The 18,579-nt window shown below is 32.2% G+C and overlaps 1 protein-coding gene across 1 annotated transcript in view; it reads right to left on the bottom strand.

Moving 5' to 3' along the window:
* ATPsynE (ATP synthase, subunit E) overlaps nucleotides 1-17,020 on the bottom strand; it is a 29,302-nt gene extending 12,282 nt beyond the window's left edge. The window contains exons 1-3 of the mRNA XM_035378086.2: nucleotides 16,917-17,020; nucleotides 9,876-9,930; nucleotides 1,038-1,139 (exon numbers count right to left, since the gene is read on the bottom strand). Coding sequence (XP_035233977.1) covers nucleotides 1,038-1,139; nucleotides 9,876-9,930; nucleotides 16,917-16,970 — 211 coding nt within the window. The 5' untranslated portion in view covers nucleotides 16,971-17,020. The remainder of the gene's footprint in view (nucleotides 1-1,037; nucleotides 1,140-9,875; nucleotides 9,931-16,916) is intronic.
* Nucleotides 17,021-18,579: the final 1,559 nt, after the last annotated feature.

Genomic DNA, 18,579 nt, shown 5'->3' with positions numbered 1-18,579 from the left:
TATCATATTTTTAAGTTTATCCATATCACAATCACAACCACATTTGCTATTTTAGAGCTTCCTCTGATAAAATCCTATAACCTTCCTCATTTCTGACTTTTCCATTCATAAAGTTTCCTTTTATATTTTCAGTGCCCTGATACATAAAAATAGAATATTTTCATCTGATAAAATCCTATAACCTTCCTCATTTCTGACTTTTCCATTCATAAAGTTTCCTTTTATATTTTCAGTGCCCTGATACATAAAAATAGAATATTTTCATCTGATAAAATCCTATAACCTTCCTCATTTCTGACTTTTCCATTCATAAAGTTTCTTTTATATTTTCAGTGCCCTGATACATAAAAATAATTCTAGCAATGTCAAATGCTCTCATCTCTTCATGAACAAAATTCTAACTCTTCATAATATCAAGAATCAGTCCAGCACTGAAATTAGCATTAAGTTTCTTTCTTAGTAATAAACTGAGATAAACTGTGTAAAAGATTGTATTTCTGTAAATGTATATATATATACATTTATATATTTTTGGTATGGCTAATTGCAACTGAAAAGGTAGGTACACAACTATTATTATATCAGTCCTATACACAAAATTCCAATGTCCTGAGGTTACTTGTTTTTGAATTAATACGTACAGACAACATGAAGAAAATCTCTTCTGAATCCATTTTAAATCAGTTTTATAATACGTTTGGGGAGAAAGAGTCATTTATTCTGTCCTTACGTACAGATGTCATACCAAAACATTGTTAAATTGCATTTGATAGTAGTCAAAATGGATATTTTTGTTGAAATATGATACCCAGAATTTTTTGTGATTACAATACTTCCTAACAAGGAATTTAAAAAAAGTTGCTGGTGGTCTGAATATTGGATGTCTGGATTTCGTACTTTGCACTGCAGTAAATTGTTTTAACATTTCTAATTAAAATTTGCAGAAGTTTTAACACACTTGATATGCTCTAAAATGCCGTTAAAAGTTATGGCAAATAAACCAAAAGCATATAAATGAAAAACTTAAATATATTCACCTCTAGATTTTGCTTTGGCTTCTTCTGCCTTTTTAGCATCTAAAATAGCCTTCTGTTTCTGTTCATATTCTCTTATTTTGTTTTCTTTTCTTCTCAAGTATTCTGTTAAAATTCAAATATTATATATACATAAAATAAACAAAATAAAAATGCATATATTTGTACACTAATTACTAATGTAAGAAAATATTATATTGCTTTACATAGTTTTAAAATACAATTTCATATTGATTTCAAGACTTCCTAAATTTAACAATTTGTTCATTTTTACAAACAAAGGTAAAACAAACTTTAATTTAATACAATTTTTTAATTTAACATGCCGAAAAAGTTTTTTCCCATTTTTTAAAATTTTCTTGAAAATACGCTAATTTAACACTCATCATTAAATAAAACATAAACCTGGTTAAATGCAAATAAAAAATATTCTTTCATTAATCAGTAATCCCCTCCCATACTAACCCCATAAAAATGCATAAATAAATTACAGCCTCCGAGTATGGAAATAATTTAATCAGTTAAAAAGAAAGATAATTATTAGTCACAAAAATAAAATAATATCGAAACTATCATTAAAAAAACTTGGTGTTCCCAATGTTATGTGTTATAAGATTTACAAAATAAGACGATACCAAACATGATCAGTAATTAAATTTAAAAAGCATGGTTTTCATTACATGCAAATGAATATAATCTACCTGCTATCAAAAAGAACTACAGAGAAGAAACTGTCAAGAGTAGAATGAAATTTCACAGATCTAATCATTTTCAAATTATTTATCAATAATGGAAATGAATTAAGCAGTGAATCTGATGCTGACAACGCAGATAGCAAATCTCAGCAGACACTAGTCAAAAAAAGTTACGAGGCATGAACGAGTTAATAGAAAATTTAATGCTTTCAGGGGGAGAAAAAAAGGTAAAGAAATTTAACAGGAAATTCTTTAAGTTGTGTTTGCGCTTTGTAAAAAAGCTTTCATAGATTTCTTTCATTTTGTTAGGCCTTTCCTACCAAAAGCTCTGTTTAATATGCTATGAATAAAAACTTCCAAGACCTAATTTTTTCAGTCTATTACTATTTTGTCAGCCATATTCAGCTCATCATATTGTGTCCATTAATATGTACTTTTTTTAATGGAGGAATCACAAACTTTGAAAATAATCCACTGCTTGCTGCTCTGAAGAAGGCAGATCTCAAATTTTAATCATTCTTTTCAAAATGCAAGCATAAAAAATATAACAATAACAGTTCATTATTCGTAAAATCGAAACATGGCTTAATGAGAATCTATCGGGGTTACATCAAACGAAAGTGCAGATGTTATGAGGGTGTTGTTACATACTGCTCATCAGTAACTGACATCAAATCGTGCTGCTTAGGATTAGCTTCATATCTGACAGGATTTACCCAATAATTTACTACACAAAATATTTTTAATACCACTGTTTATATTTCGAATGTTATCCATTATAGTAAATCCAATAGACAATTTCTCACATAATTTGACATAAAAATAGAGCATATAAATGTTACCAAATATTGGGCTAAGCATTATAGACTAACCATGGCTAATTCTTCAAACAGGCAATAATTATTCTGAAAAAAAAAAGGGGGAAGTCTGACTTTTCGATAAGGGAGATATTAATCTTTAAATTTTATGAAGTGCAAAATGGAATTCTCAAAGCTTGGTTTCAAAACATTTTTAAGTTGCCACAAATGCAACACTTGTAAAAAGTGATTTAACAACAGAAGAAACTATGAATGTTGGAGTAAAATACCTTCAAGTTTACTATTTCAAATAATGCTTCACAGTGTCAGTACTAAAACCAAATATTTGGTTAATGAGTATGATGCTGCTTTTAAGTTTGAAATTATATGGCAAAATGGAATTCTAGTTCTGTACACTAAACTAAAAAAAAACTTAGCTAGTTAGAAATAGTAATAATATGAAACTGGAGTATATAAGATAATACCATTTTAAATGTAATTTGAAATGTTAGCATACTATGTACTATTCAATGATCTATCAATAATTTTCAAACTATACCACTGGCACACTTGTCATCTGGATCTGTTTCAATATATAGAACAGCACAACAAATGTCAAACAGCATTTTTAAGAAGATAGAAAAATAAATATAACCTGCAAAATACATATACTACCAATTTTTAGCTTTTGAATTTCATATACTTTCTTATATATGTACAACCAGTTATGCTTTTCAATGGCTATTCTCACATTTACCAAAGAAGAAAAATCATAATCCTCTCTAAGATGACCACTTAAAAGTCGGTCACACTAGTATTGGGTTGTTCATATTATTATTAGTATTGGGTTCAACAAAATCAGTTCCATATGTTAATTAGCTTCACTATATGTGAAGTTCAGTTTTTCCAAGTGAAGAAAAACTGGTTTTTCAGTATCATGGAGCAATATTGGCTGCATAAGATGTCAACGTTAGCACAGATAAGCTCCAGTGTGAACAGCCTTTCATGGTTCCAGAAAATCTGATCTGCACTACAGGTGGGTAAAGAAAGGCTGAGGTTCAGTTGTAATGCTTATTTATGTTTTCAGAAATATAGGTTCTTTCAGAAGAGATTGCTTTAGAGAGATAGAAAATAGATAAGGGTTATTGTATTTTGAATACAAAGACTAATAAATACAATGATATACTGATAAATTTGCCAAAATCAGCTGAGGACGGAAAATAAAATTTTCATGCTGTAATATACTTTAAAATAAAATTAACAAAGACTTAATTAAAAACACCTCTCTAAAATATATATCTCTGGAATACAAGATTAGAGAAATAGACTATTACTCAGCTTCCCTATTACTAATCATTTTGTAACAGCATAATATTCTATTTTGTATTGATTGGTGTAATGTTTGAACCAGTGGCGTAAGCGAGGAGAGGGCAAGTGGGCCTATGATGACTCGGGCACCTCTCGCAGAGGGGCGCTAAATCGTCTCCAAACAAGATTTTCTGAAAAATTTCAGATTTTATTTTGATCAATTTCTGGAAAAAATATTTTTAATTAATAATTATTGCAACATAATTATTTTCTTGATTTGTCTGATAAAACGTGTAATATATATTTATGTTTACAACACATCAATCAAATATCTCTGTATAAAAAAACTTTCTTTCTAACGATAACAATATAGTCTTATAATGTTTCAAACTTGAACTATTATTGATTCAGAAGGTTAAAATAGGAATCTTCAAGGAGCAGCGTGATTTAAATATTATTCTCCATATAATCTCAATTTTGCTGCTGTCATGTCAGCCATGTTTGTTTACTAAGCGTGACAAGAACCCCTTCACTAACGTTTCTCCATTATTATGAACTTAGGCATATTTGACCTCTTCTGTATAATATTACCTTTATATTATACGTAAGCAACTCTTAAGTATTTGTGCTTGGTTACAATTTATCTATCTTTGTAATACAGTCAAAAGTCGTTAATTCGGACACCCATAATCCGGAATGATCTATAATCTGTACCTCAAAGCTAAAATCTTTCTACGCATGCGCAGAAAGATTTTTACGACTGCGCATATGCGTCTGCGCAAGCGCAGAATACGTTTTCGCGTGCGCGTTTAATGTATAACGGACGGTATAAGCTAAAATTATCTAATTACCTATTTCAGTTAATGTTGATGATTGCATTGTTCCTTAATCTTCGAATTGGATCCGGCTTATTATTTTTTGCAGACTGTAAGAGCAATTTTATAAAAGTAAGCTTGAACTTTCGATTATGTCAAATAGAATTTCCGATGCTGGAGCTCCCAAAGGATCTACAAAACGAAAGTATGTTTCGATGCCCATCAAACAAAAAGTGCAATTGCTACAAAAAATGGATAAAGGCATATCCTTTGTTTATCTAACCGCTCCGAAAACTGTTTATCAATTTCACGCTGCTGGGCGTGGGGGAGGGGGCGTTGTGGGGCGCAATGAACTGGAAGTTGATCTGTCAGCACTATCGTTATCTTCAGGGCAGATGTTTTTATTTTATTCGGCTTATAATTCCTTACTAAATGTATGTCGATGTACTCCGTCTTTGATATGATTTAAATCAAATTCCTTGTCATTATAAATATCACAAATACAAATCAAATAGTTTTCTGGTTGCAATTTTCTAATTTTGGCTATGCGTAATGTATGCTTTACGCATGCGCGCGTTGAAAGAAATGTTTAATAAAGTAAACAAATAAATATTAAGCTTTTTTTTTTTGTAAATTTTGATACCCTTTAGATCATAATTGTTCATTATTTTATAAATTACGGTTTCATATTTTTAATTTTATAATTTCTGCATGCTATCTTACCAGATTTAAAATGATGATCTATAATCCGGAAAAATCGATAGTCCGAAATCGCCGAAGTCCAGACGATTCCGGATTAAAGACTTTTGACTGTAGTATAATTAATAGTAATTTTGCTTAAGTAGTTGTATCACTGTTTAACAAATAATTATCATTAAGACCCAATAACACGCCGAATAAATACTAATTCAGAAGTCAAACAACAAAAATCAGCGTTATATTTACAAAATTTTCACGGGACTAGTTTCGATGGTTTTACCGAACCACCATCTTCAGCTGCAAAACCGCAAATGAACAAGATAGGAAATAATGATTAGATAAGATAAGAAAGCCTGGACAGCGGTTTGCAGCGAAGATGGTGGTTCGGTAAAACCATCGAAACTAGTCCCGTGAAAATTTTGTAAATATAACGCTGATTTTTGTTGTTTGACTTCTGAATTAGTATTTATTCGGCGTGTTATTGTGTCTTAATTATAGAAGCCCCAAACAGGCTTATATTTTGCTTTCTATTTTGCACGTGATGTGGCCGCCATTTTGTGATTGTAGGAGTTTCGGTGAGTACTTTTTTCCAATTTTCAAGTTATGTTTATGTTTTGTACATTTGGATATTGTGCTTTGCTTGTCTGATTTCATGCATTTTGCTTACAAACGTTTTGTTTTCTATTCATTTCAGTGAGGGATTTTTCTGCTGTTTTGTGTATACTTTATTATTGCTCAGTTAATTTAGTTTGATTTTCTGCATTGTTTATCATGCCTTCATCCGTTAATCGTTTCACTAAATTATGCCTGAAACGGCAAAAATTCCTGAATCATCTTGACTTTTTACTTAAATGTAAATGTAAAAAATTGATCCCCAATTTTATTCAAATCAAATCTAATCAAAAACCTTCGAGTCGTGTTTCAAGAATTCTGTTAAATTGCAAGCTTGCCTTACTTCGGTCTGTGATAAGGGATACACGTCAACAATTGTCCAAAATTGAACATGAACTCTATAAGCTTCATCTGGAACTCGCTAAATCACATCCAAAATTCACTGCCCTTGAACAAAAGTCTTGGTCTGGAACGGAGAATGCAGTTAACCGTCATAAAAACACCCTTGCAGTTAAATTCGAAAAACTTCTTTTACAGTCTTCCAGTTCAAGTAGTTCAAAAAATCTTCCCATTGTAAACATCAAGCCAATAGTTAATATTTCTAATGTTAGTCTTTCAGAAGAACAAGAGAGAATTCTAAAATATAATTTCAACTTCTCACAAACCTGTAAACCCTCGATTCCAAAGATTTTGGCTCCTATCGAAAAAGCTTTCAAGTTCAGTAAAGTTTCAGATTCACAGAAAGAAATGATTAGGCATCTTATTGCTCATAATGTGAAATCCAATAATAAACCTTTGAAACCAAATCTAACTGCGAGAGAAAGAGCTACAATGCGCGAGATCGAGATTCATTCTAACCCGGATATTATCATTTCAAAGGCCGACAAAGGTGGCCAGATAGACGTCATGGATAAGAACACTTACATCGATGGTGTCATTAAACTCTTAAACGAAGGACCATATAATCCGATCCCTAAAGATCCTTCACCTTCGGACTTGTCCAAAATAAAAACTGCGATCAAATCTTCGCAAATCATTTCAAGCAACTTAAAACATTCGCTTATCCCATCTGTTGCGAATTGTGCCAGATTATATGCTCTTCCCAAAATTCATAAAAGTGGTGTTCCTTTCCGCCCTATTGTATCAAATTTAGGTACTGCCTCGTATCCATTAGCTAAATATTTAGTTTCTAGATTTTCCACTCTATTAGACAATAACATTTACACCATAAAAAATTCAATAGAGTTTGTAAAAAAGGTTAAAAACATTTCTCCTAGTAATTTACTCATGGTTTCTTTTGATGTAAAATCATTATTCACCAATGTCCCAGTGGAGGATGCATTAAGATGTCTAGAAACCAGACTTCGCGAATTTCATTTCTCTTGCATCGAAATTGATGAGCTAATTTCTCTCACTCAACTCTGTTTGAAACAAACACATTTTGTTTTCCAAAATAAATATTACAAGCAAACTGAGGGATTAGCCATGGGAAGCCCCCTCAGTCCCATCCTGGCTGATATCTACATGCATTATGAATCAAAATTGTTTGAAACTTTAAACTTCCCGGCATGGTTCCGCTACGTAGACGATACTTTTACCCTGTTTGAAAGTAATAAAGATGATTTAAATAAAGTTCTTTCAACAATGAATTCTATTGATCCTGCTATTCAGTTCACTTTTGAACTTGAGACTTGCAATTCTCTTCCGTTTCTCGACATTCTGGTCACACGTAACACATCCAACTTCAGTACTACAGTTTACCGTAAACCTTCATCGGTTTGCCCTTCCACCACACTTTAAATCATGTCATCCGACTAAACAAAAGTTAGCTTCATTTTATTCCTATGTTTTCTGTGCTCTTCAAGTTTGCTCCTCCAAACTAGCCCTTGATGAAGAACTAAATTATTTAAAAGCAATAGCTATTGACAGGGGCTTTTCACCCAACATTATTAATCAAGCAGTTAAAAAATTCTCATCTCAACACACTAAAAGCCACACTCTTATTTTAGGAGATTATAAAAATTCTGTTGTCATTTCCTTCTTTCCATCAATTAGCTATAAAGTTGCACATATTTTGCAGAAATTTAACTTCCAGGTTGTTTATTCTCCCATTAATAAAATTCGGACTTCTATACTCAAGGACCCCATTCCGGATATGAATTCCTGGGGTATTTATAGGATTCCTTGCCAGTGTGGTTTAATTTACATTGGCCAAACTAAGAGAGCCTTAAAATTTCGCGTCAAAGAACATGAGGCATATGTTAGAAAAGGAAACACAGAAGTCTTCTGTTGCTCAACATTGTTGGTCCGAAAATCACACTTTCAATTTTTCTGCTGCTAAAATTATTCAAAAAACATCTTCCATTGGAGAACTGGATTTTCTAGAGGCATTTCACATTCATAAAAATCTTTCTGTTCTAGTTAACTATCCTAATTCCAATCCAAATTTGCCTTCGGCTTTTACAGAAATTATGTTTTAGTTCTGGTTTTACCAACAGATGGTGCCACTTGCTTATTCTTGTTCAGGCTTTCTTATCTTATCTAATCATTATTTCCTATCTTGTTCATTTGCGGTTTTGCAGCTGAAGATGGTGGTTCAGTAAAACCATCGAAACTAGTCTTGTGAAAATTTTGTAAATATAACGCTGATTTTTGTTGTTTGACTTCTGAATTAGTAAATAATTATCATAATGTGACTCAGGTGATAAAGATTACACTTTAACCTTATACAGCACGTGTGCTTGGGAATTTTACACGAGCACACGGGCGTTGTATTTTTTATGACATCTGTTATTTTACCGTTTTTGGCACGAAAAATGACAGAAATGAGTGAATATTGATAATAAATTTGTTAAAACATAAAATATTAACCTTACTACTGGAAAATACAAATGATGTCACATTTAAATGATAGTAAATTATTTTTAAACATTCAAATCAATCAGGTGGAAAAGCAACGATATATTTCATTATAAAAATTTATTTTTTAATAACTACATCTTAAAATCCAAGCTAGTTTTAATATTCATCTGTCCTGTCCTATTGATTTATCATCAAATCGCAGACATCTTGTCAGAAATAAAAATCTCTTGTAGATCATCACATCTCTTGTTATTTCAATTCCAGTGCTATCACTTAAGAACAATTCTTTGCATTTACATGGTGTCCTTTTTTTATTCCTATCATATATAACAATTCAAATTAGGTCATCATTTCCACTCAGGTAAGTGCTATTATTCTCACATTTAAAAGTTTCCTTGTCTTCTTTTTCTTTATCAGATAATTCTTGAAGAATGCGAGCAAAATCAGCTGGTTGCACATATTTTTTTTTTTTTTTAACCATGAAAACCAATATAAAAATTATAGACTCGAATTTCCACAAATTAAAATAACACACATCAATTAATAACACAAAATATTTGAGAAAACAGATTTTCCCCCACGATCACACGCGTGTTGTAACTTTTACGATGAAGCTGCCACGTAGTGCAAAAGCTCAGTAAAAAAGCAAAAAATTTCATAGGACTTCCTTTTGGCACATTCCATGATGTGGGGAAGAGTTGAAAAGAGGAATAGGAATGATATTCAGACGTTTCAGCTGCGATATGCGAAAAATGTGCATTAAAAAGTGAATTTGTCGTAAATTTTGTGCATAGCGCGCGTGCTGGAAGGTTAAGAAAGTCTGCAACTACACAAAGGTTGACACACAAGGAAGTTTTCAAAAGTTACAATGATTATGTTAGCTAAAATACATTACATTCTCCTTTTAATATCTTTAAGTGACATTACGAAATTGAAACAAAATAACAAATTTACTCACAAAAAATCAACAATATATAAATTATTTGTAAGGTTTATGTGAATACTTATATTATTAACAAAATTCAGAAATGCACTAATAAACGAAAAACTTACTGTATCGTAAAACACCATAAATGAATCCAGTACCTAAAGCTCCATACCTGCAAGCCTATCAAGAAGGGGGGAAAAAAACTTAGAAATAGCCGTAAAATGTTAAAGAAACAATTCACTTGGCAAAAGGCAATACAGCAAACACATTCAGTTCTCAATTGAAATTGACAGGGAATTGAAATTCCTTTTTAATAACCCAAATTAGCTCGATATGTAAAAAAATTTGGCATTATTTTCAGCAAACTGTAATGAAGCCAACATTCTTTTAAAAGCATCTTTTTCTGACTGCTCTAGCCACTAACAATTATGAAAGGCTGAATATCAATCCAATATTAAAAAGCTACAGTTTGATTCCCATCTAAGGATTGGACTTTTTCTTGTGTTGTTTTTTCCCTTAGAGGTTTGCCCAGAATATACCTCAGACAATTTCTCAATGACAAAGACAGTTAAATAATTACTCATTTCAGCAATGATTTCTAGTCATAAAGGAAAAAAAATTCACCAGTGTCTGCTTTTTGTATATTTCATTCTAAAGAATTTCAATTTCATTATATAAAATACAAGCAGCAACATCTACTGTTTTCTCATTACTTGCTATGTATAAAACCTTTATATTTAATATTGGTCCCCCCTCAATGATGAGCTTCATGGGTAAATTACATTTAGCTTGTGCTGGGTGCCCACCACAAAAATGTTTTAGTTTTCAATCAAATTCCACCTGAAAGTTTAATTTTTAATGAAACAGAAATTGTGTCCAACACACAAAGCTAAATGTGACCGATCTCTCTCTTTTTTTTTTTAGTGCATGTATTATGAATTCTATTCAACTATAAATTAACCCTGAAAAAGTAAATGGTAAGAGCATATTTTAGAATATGCTCTTAGGTTGAATGACAAAAAGCTTGGTGGCCCCTGCTCTAAATGCTTCCTTTACACATTTGCTTTTTCAAAGCAGAATGACAATGGAGATATTAAGCTTTTAAGGTCATCAACACTCCTGTTTTTGAGTTAATATATCTTAAAGCTCCCAACTCTTATACAGACCACCTTATTATTCTATATTTTTATTACCAATCATAATCTTTTATACCTGAAGTTACTATTCAAACTGATATACAGTTAAATATCAACACTAATATAAAGTTTAAATGACACCCTCAAACGGACTAGGAACCTCTTGATATGATATCTTAACAGATGTTAATTTTGATTATTTCCTGTTTCTTATTTTCCTTGTCACATTTTAGGTCATGATGATTTTTTCACCTTCAAGCAATTTCATTGTTTCTGTATTAGCCTATACCCGCTACCATATTATTAAAAATATCACCCAACCTGAATTTTTGTGAACATCTAACAATCTTGGAAGCTGTTCAAGATTCTTTTAGAAAAAGAAGATCTATTTATTTTTCTTGTTAAGTTTGACTTTTTTTTGGAGGGGGGGAGAATGAAGGTAAGGAAAGAATGGCAGCTAAAGTGCAGAATCGCCCACTTATTTGGCGCTTTGTACAAGATTGATAAGTGCGCCAAATGCGGTATACAAGTCGATTTTGCCATTCTGGAAGGCGAATTTCAGAGCATTTTCGCACATGCTCACTATGTATTTTTAAATTTAGAATTTCTGATTGGTGTAGACGATAATAGATGGTAGAGGTGCAGTTATTTTAAACAATAATTCAAAAACATTTTGAGAATCCGTTACTTTTTGTTCATCGGCTGAGTGGAGTGGATTACCCCTTTTCAAGTAAGTGAAAGTATTTTAAATTTTCAGTGTTTTGTAACGATTTTAAGTGTTTGAAACGATTCTTAGTTTTTTAAATTATGTTTTTGTAAGGACTGGATTTTCATATTTTAAAATTTTTTCGAAGTGAAAGTATTAATTTTTCAGGGTTTTGTAAGGATTTTATGTTCTTTAAACTTACTATAGTCTGGGGCTATGTCTGTAATTCTACATTGATAAGACTCCAACGACTTCAAAGCATTACATTTAGACAAATCACCAACAGCACGTATTACACAAGAAACGAAGCCTTGCATAGTGAAACAAACACACCTCAATTAGTTGAGACTATGATTAAAATCGCAAAGTTCATTACAGTATAATGTTAATGACCAGTGCAACAGAAGGAGGCCAGGAGCCTTATTAAGAAATTATCACTATTTAAAAAATTAAAAATTTATTAAAAAAGTAAAAATAATTATATTGGCATTGTCATTTAACTGAATCATGTATGCATGCTCATTTAGATTTTTGTCGTCCATATGCACCTTTCAAATTAATGTTTAAAGCAAAGTTTTTTCAAGCAAAATGAAATTTAGCAATTGCCTAAAAACTCAAATTATTTTCTAAGTCCAGCAGGCTTACTCTAATTCCTAACCCTCCCCCTCATTACTATTCGGCCTTCTCTCAAAATTTGTATGGACTGAAAAGAGCCTTAGCCTCCCCCCAGCACACATGACTATCGCACTCCAACCAATGCTCTTTTCTTGGCCAAATTCGATGCTTTCCTGACTTCAATTCAATCAGCCTCCACTGCTGCCTGCATGCTTCACCGCTCGTCACTCTCCGAAAGTATTCATCCTACATTACCGCTCCCATTGCCATTATTGCTTATACTTACTATCCAGAATTGACTTGCATCTCAAGACTCTCGCTACAGAAAAAAAAAAAGAAAAAAGAAAGAAAGAAACTTATGCCACTAGCTTATCACGTCAATTATTCCTCAACTTCACGATCGACAACAATCGGAAACAGATCTAATTGCTAGACTGAGATAACCTGAACTTCGTTCATGCGACTTACTATGTTTTTGAAACGATTTTAGTTTTTAAAGTTATTAGGTTTTTTTGAAAGGATTTCCAGTTTTAAAAATTTCAGACTTATTTGTTTGGCGCTTTTTACAAGAGTAAGAATAATTGGATTTTTGTCAATTTTCTTTGACTTTTTATGTGAAAATAAAATAGGTCAATGTGTACATGGATAAAGTCAAGAGAGTGCACAAGGCAATTTTTGTGCAATTCTTGGATTTTTTTTAAATGAAAATAGGTCGATGTGTACACGGATAAAGTCAAAGGAGTGTGCAATGCCATTTTTCTGCAATTCTGGGATTTTTTTTTTTAGTGAAAGTAGGTCGATGTGTACATGGATACCAAGTTTGTAAAATTCTTTAAAACGCGTCAAGCAGTGGGTGATTCTGCACTTTCCCCAATTTTTTTATAGGTGAATGAATTTTAATTCTTCAGGGTTTTGTAATGATTTTAAGTTCTTGAAGCTTACTATGTTTTCTTAACTATGTTCATTTTTTAAAATTATTATGCTGTTTTTAAAGAATTTTCAGTTTTTAAAATTTTGCTTCAACTTGTATTTAGGTACTTATGTATTATCGCAACCAGTCGCCAAATTTTCAACGCGCCAAAATCGGGCAACCATTCGCATAAAATTCTTCAGTGAAGCTACTTCACCTCTTTTGTATACTTAAATGTTTAACCATTTATTGTCGATAATGATCCCTCCGAAGTTATGCGTGATGTTAAGTTTGTGCAGTTCTCTTATTGTTTTTTTAATATGGTTTCGTTGTGTATACGAGAAGAACCAACGGAACCTTGTCTAATAATTATGTATTCTGAATTACTAAAATGTGTTTTCTTGAGATATGTTGATAATGTTTGCTGACATAGATAAATAACGATGGCATGGCGATTTTTTTTTTAAAGTTGCCAAGATTACCAGTTTGCAGCCGATAAGTTTACCGAATGGGACGTTGACTTATGTCATCATTTTCTTTTGTAAAAAGTTGCCAAATTGGTTGCATTAATACACAAGTACCTGTATTTATTTTACCAATATCGTGCCTAGTGTAGCTTCTTCTGGAGGGGTTGCAAATTCAGGAGACAGGACGTGGGAACACGCCAAGTTGGCGATTTTGAAAAACGTGCCAAGCAGTGGGCGATTCTGCCCTTTATTCTTTTATTTCAACCTCAACTCCAGACTAATTACAGTATATAGTGCTTCTCTTTTTTTTTTTTCGGGTATAGTAAATTCTTGGGATAACATTTGTCCATCTCATGTTAATTTTTTATTGCATCAAGCATTTACTAGATCTGCCAGAAACAATCCATCATTTTGTGCACATGATTTTTTGTTCATAAATTCTTAAGAAAGTATACATGAAGCATGGTCCCGCTAGATAGCAGATAGGGACACTTACACCGAGTCGGGCCACATTCCCTGGCTGCTTCTTTGAGGTGCCTTACATGTTCATATAGCCTCCCTCAGACGACTGTGTCGACAGGGCGCCAACCTACCGAACAGCCCGCAGGGACTTCACATGTTCATCGCCACAATCCATCACACTGAGGGCTGCGCGCGGAGCCCCCGACACAGCGCTTAATATCCACATGAATAACTCTCCCACAGCGAAGGCAACGGACACGACAGCACCAGCACGGTCCCTGCCAAGCCCGCACCTACCATAGGATGGTACAGGTTGGAAAAGTACTGTCAATATCAGTTAAAAACTGGGTATTGCTTGGAGTATTTGTTGTGCCAAAAATCACAGCTACACAGGCCAAAATAACAAGTCAAAGCATTGCACAAACTCGGTATCCATGTACTGCCAAAAATCGCCAAGGGGTACCCTAAAATATACTTTTTACTTTTATGGATAACCTTATCAAAAAACTCATTTATTATCACATAAAATCTGAAAATGACACATTTAGGATATTTGTTTTATGTTATTATTCACGTTCCTTAGATAAAAACGGTACTTTACCGTTTTGCCGATGCGAATGGCCTTAGGCAGGGGCATAGCTAGAGGGGGGCATCTGTCCCCCGCCACAGAATGCAAGGGGTGCCAAACTGATGTTACGACATTTTAGAATTAAATGTTTTCCATCCTTGGCAAGCAGTAGGGGGCGCGAAATCTTCAGTTGTCCCTGGGCGCTGAAATCCCTAGCTACGACTCTGGCCTTAGGGCATAAAACTGAGCTATCTGGTAAAAATTCTATGTAAATTTATGCCAGTACTGAAAGAAACAATCAATCTGATAAGAAATGGCTGCGATTTGTTTCGAAAATGAGGCGTAAAATGTTACCAGTGAGGATATTCAGTTTGGCATCAGTTGTACCACTATTGGCGACTTTATCGACTGCATCGGCAAAACAGAAAAGAAACGATTCTTATATATTCTGTATTTACTCTATTACTACTATAGAATTTGATTTTTGGCTAGCCTTAAAAGAACCATGTCCTAGTATGAAGCATGGTGAGGATACTGCAACTTTTCTTTATTATATCGTCAATAATAATTGCTTCACTTTTGGAATTTAGATTGTTTATTTCTTAATATATTTCTATCCCCATTGATTAAGATTTTTATGCTTGCATTAGACACATGAAAAGAATAATTCTACAAAAAAGGAAGTGCTTATGGAAGTTGAATGCATAAAAACTATACTTAACCTAAAATATTATGGGGTCTGCAATAAACTATATATAAATATGGCACACTAACAAGATACACAGAACAAACATATCACTTAAGATTCAAATAGGTACCACATTTAAGATATCCCTGCTAATTTAAGTCATAACTGTGCTGCATAGTTATGATAAAGCATCATTTCATGGAGGATTAGGGCTTATCTTCAACTTACATTTGGATAAAGGATTTGGGCTTAAATTCAACTTACATTTGGATAAAACTCAGGAAACCTTATGCAGAAACTGGTTGAAGTTGACTAACATGCCATCACAACAAAAAAGCATACCTTACGCCCAACAATGCTTAAACCTATTAATGCACGTAAACTGCATGATCACGATATATCACATTCAATGATATTAATATCAGAAAGGGAAGCACTTCTGCAGAGAACCCGGTAAATGTAAACATCGCCAACTTTGGTGATAATAGTTCAAACCTGGTAACCTATCGGATTCATCGTATTCGCTTGTTTGAAGGTTGCAACCATTCCTCTTGCGTTCATTTTGTTGAATTATCACTGTCGTTGTTCGCATTTGGAGATTTATATTCTTCTTTTCTTATTTATTATTATTTTTTCTGATTTTCCACGTTATTTTCTGAATTTTTTAACAACGAATATAAAGAAATATTTTCGTCGATAGATGCCGGTTCACGGCTCCAGTTTTTTATGGCGTAAAATTTTAACAAGATACTATATTGTTAATGCTTTTCTAACAATAACCTTTCCTAGGATGGCAGGTGTGACATAAATAGCTGATTAAATTGAAATAAAAAATATTGATTATCTAAGATGACAGAGTAGTTTGATGCATCCCCATGGTCATCAAAATTAGCAAACCACTGCTGGTGTAAGGAATACAGTTCAAATTAGTCTTGAAAAATAATAAAATGTATAAAGTTCTAGTTTTGTTAACAATGCTACTGAAGAAAATTAGATTACTGTTGAAGGTTATTTGTATTGTGAAATATATTATGAAAAATACAGCTTTATTTTCGTATATCACGTTTAACCGGTTAGTTTTACATCTACATGCTTATTATCTGTGAATTTTTTACTACCATATGCTTAATATTTTGTTTTGTCTGCTAATTTGAATTTACATGCCCTAAAAAATCACGTTTACGGCTCGGCTCATCCCTTGGCAAGTAAAAATTGCAACGGCACCAACGGGTTCTCTGCGGATGAAAACCCTCAGAAGGAATCTGATGCATACTAATTTAAAGAAAAAAAAATTCTTTTCTAATCACATATACTATAACTTAATTCTCCATTATTTCATACTAACATGAACTTTCTACTACATTAACATGCATTAAAAAATTATTATCATAATGAGTCTAAGTCGTTTTAAATCGAAATTTTATTAATCACTGAAACAATATAAGCCATTACTTCAACCCTCTCAATGTCTTTGCTCAGTGACCTCTAGAAATTACAAGTACGAATTAAACAAACCTTTGAAAAATACCCTTACTTTGAAATCAAAAATAAACAATACTTAAAAAAATTCATGAAACAGAAATTTAAGAATAATTAATAATTAACATAATTTACCCGAATAAATGGAGAAACGCGAACTGGCGGTGGTAACTCAGCCGCAGATGCCATGTTGTAGAAATATCCAACAATTCACTTCATATATTTCTTCTAACAAAAAAAGGATGTTGCCATTTTCGTAGATAGCAGATTAAAATCATGTTTAAAAAAATATGCCTGATCGCTGAAAAAAATAACAAATATAATGAATAATAAATTTTCAACTAATGTTAATGTGAGTGGTTATTGAATTAGAAATAAGCAGCTCTTTTTCTAATCCTGCAATGTCATACCTACTACAGACTTCAGAATTTGAATTAAATACGGCCAAATAATGAAACAAGCAAAGCTAAAGCACATACCTCAGATGAATAATTTGCTATGTGTAGAAAAAAGCATACTATTGGACAATTAGAAATGTACAACTTTTAATGAAATTTAATTTAGTATTCTTTGTTTTCAGTTACCATGTGACTGCATTTTCAATTTCCTCATTTGGAATCTTACTGTCCTTCTGTTCCTGTATAAATGATATTCTACTTTATTTTAATACTTGTATATAACGTAAAATTTTTTTATTGCGTAATTTGTTCTTCAGCTTCATCTAAATATCATAAATATTGTAAATAAGAATAAATTAAGTTTAATTAAAAAAATTAAATTTAAATACATATTTAATTAAATATTCTTTGCGCCATTGCTGCAAGGAATGAAATTTAAATTGAAACAAATTTAAATTCTTAACAAATATGTATAAAAGTAAAAAAATAAAAATGCAAATTTAAATTCTAAAAAAAGGAAAAAAGCCAAAATAATTTAAAATAATTTTAAAATATGCAAACATGTAAAAGATTTAATTCTCGAACTAATCTACAATATCATTTAAATTCAGAAGCATAAGCAAATCAAGTGCAAAATCTATCCATGAAAATAAATCTACTAATTTAATAAATTAAAATTAAATTAAACAATTTTTTTAAAAATGCATATGTGAATGATCGTAGAGTAGGTAGGAGACAGACTTATCAAGGGCAAGTTGCCTCCAAACCTAACTCTCCAATCATTCAATTCGTGTTTCGTCATTCACAAGGAGGTTAGAATTCTAACCTCCTTGGTCATTCATGCAGGCAAGGGTAAAAGTCAAAACCAAAAGTAATTCCAATAAAGTGGTACCCTCAGAAATTAACAATTAAGAATTTCAAAAAGTTCAAAAGGAAGAAGTTCATAAAGGAAAATACTAATTAAGTCTGATATCTGTCAACTGATATGAAAATACCTATTTCGTAATCGAAACCATGAGTTAAGTAATTCAATGTCAACTCAGAATGCGGTAATTGATCATTCGTATTCGGATTCGGGAGGGCGCTGCGATCACGAAAGCTGGAGGCAGTGTCTAAACATAGCTCCGAAATTTTTTAAATAACTATTTCAGTAAATATTTTCAACTCTCTAAATTTTCAACTCTAAGTTTAATTCACCTTTCCTATGCAATGTCTCATTCATCAAATTGAAAAAAGGAAACGTCGCTTCTTCGAAACTTCAGATGTTTTGTTAGCTGCTTACTATCAACACGAGAAATCCAAAAGAGGCCCTGACACGGAATATTCAGATAAGTAACATTCTGTTCTTTATACAATATATGTTTCTCTATCACTAGAGTGCAATTAAATTTCTTTATTTA

The sequence above is a fragment of the Stegodyphus dumicola genome, chromosome 3, assembly GCF_044657685.1.
Source record: "Stegodyphus dumicola isolate Sdum_Otavi_A_Nest chromosome 3, ASM4465768v1".
NCBI lineage: Eukaryota > Metazoa > Arthropoda > Arachnida > Araneae > Eresidae > Stegodyphus > Stegodyphus dumicola.
The sequence above is the reverse complement of the archived record's forward strand: the minus strand, read 5'-3'. Positions and strand labels throughout refer to the sequence as shown.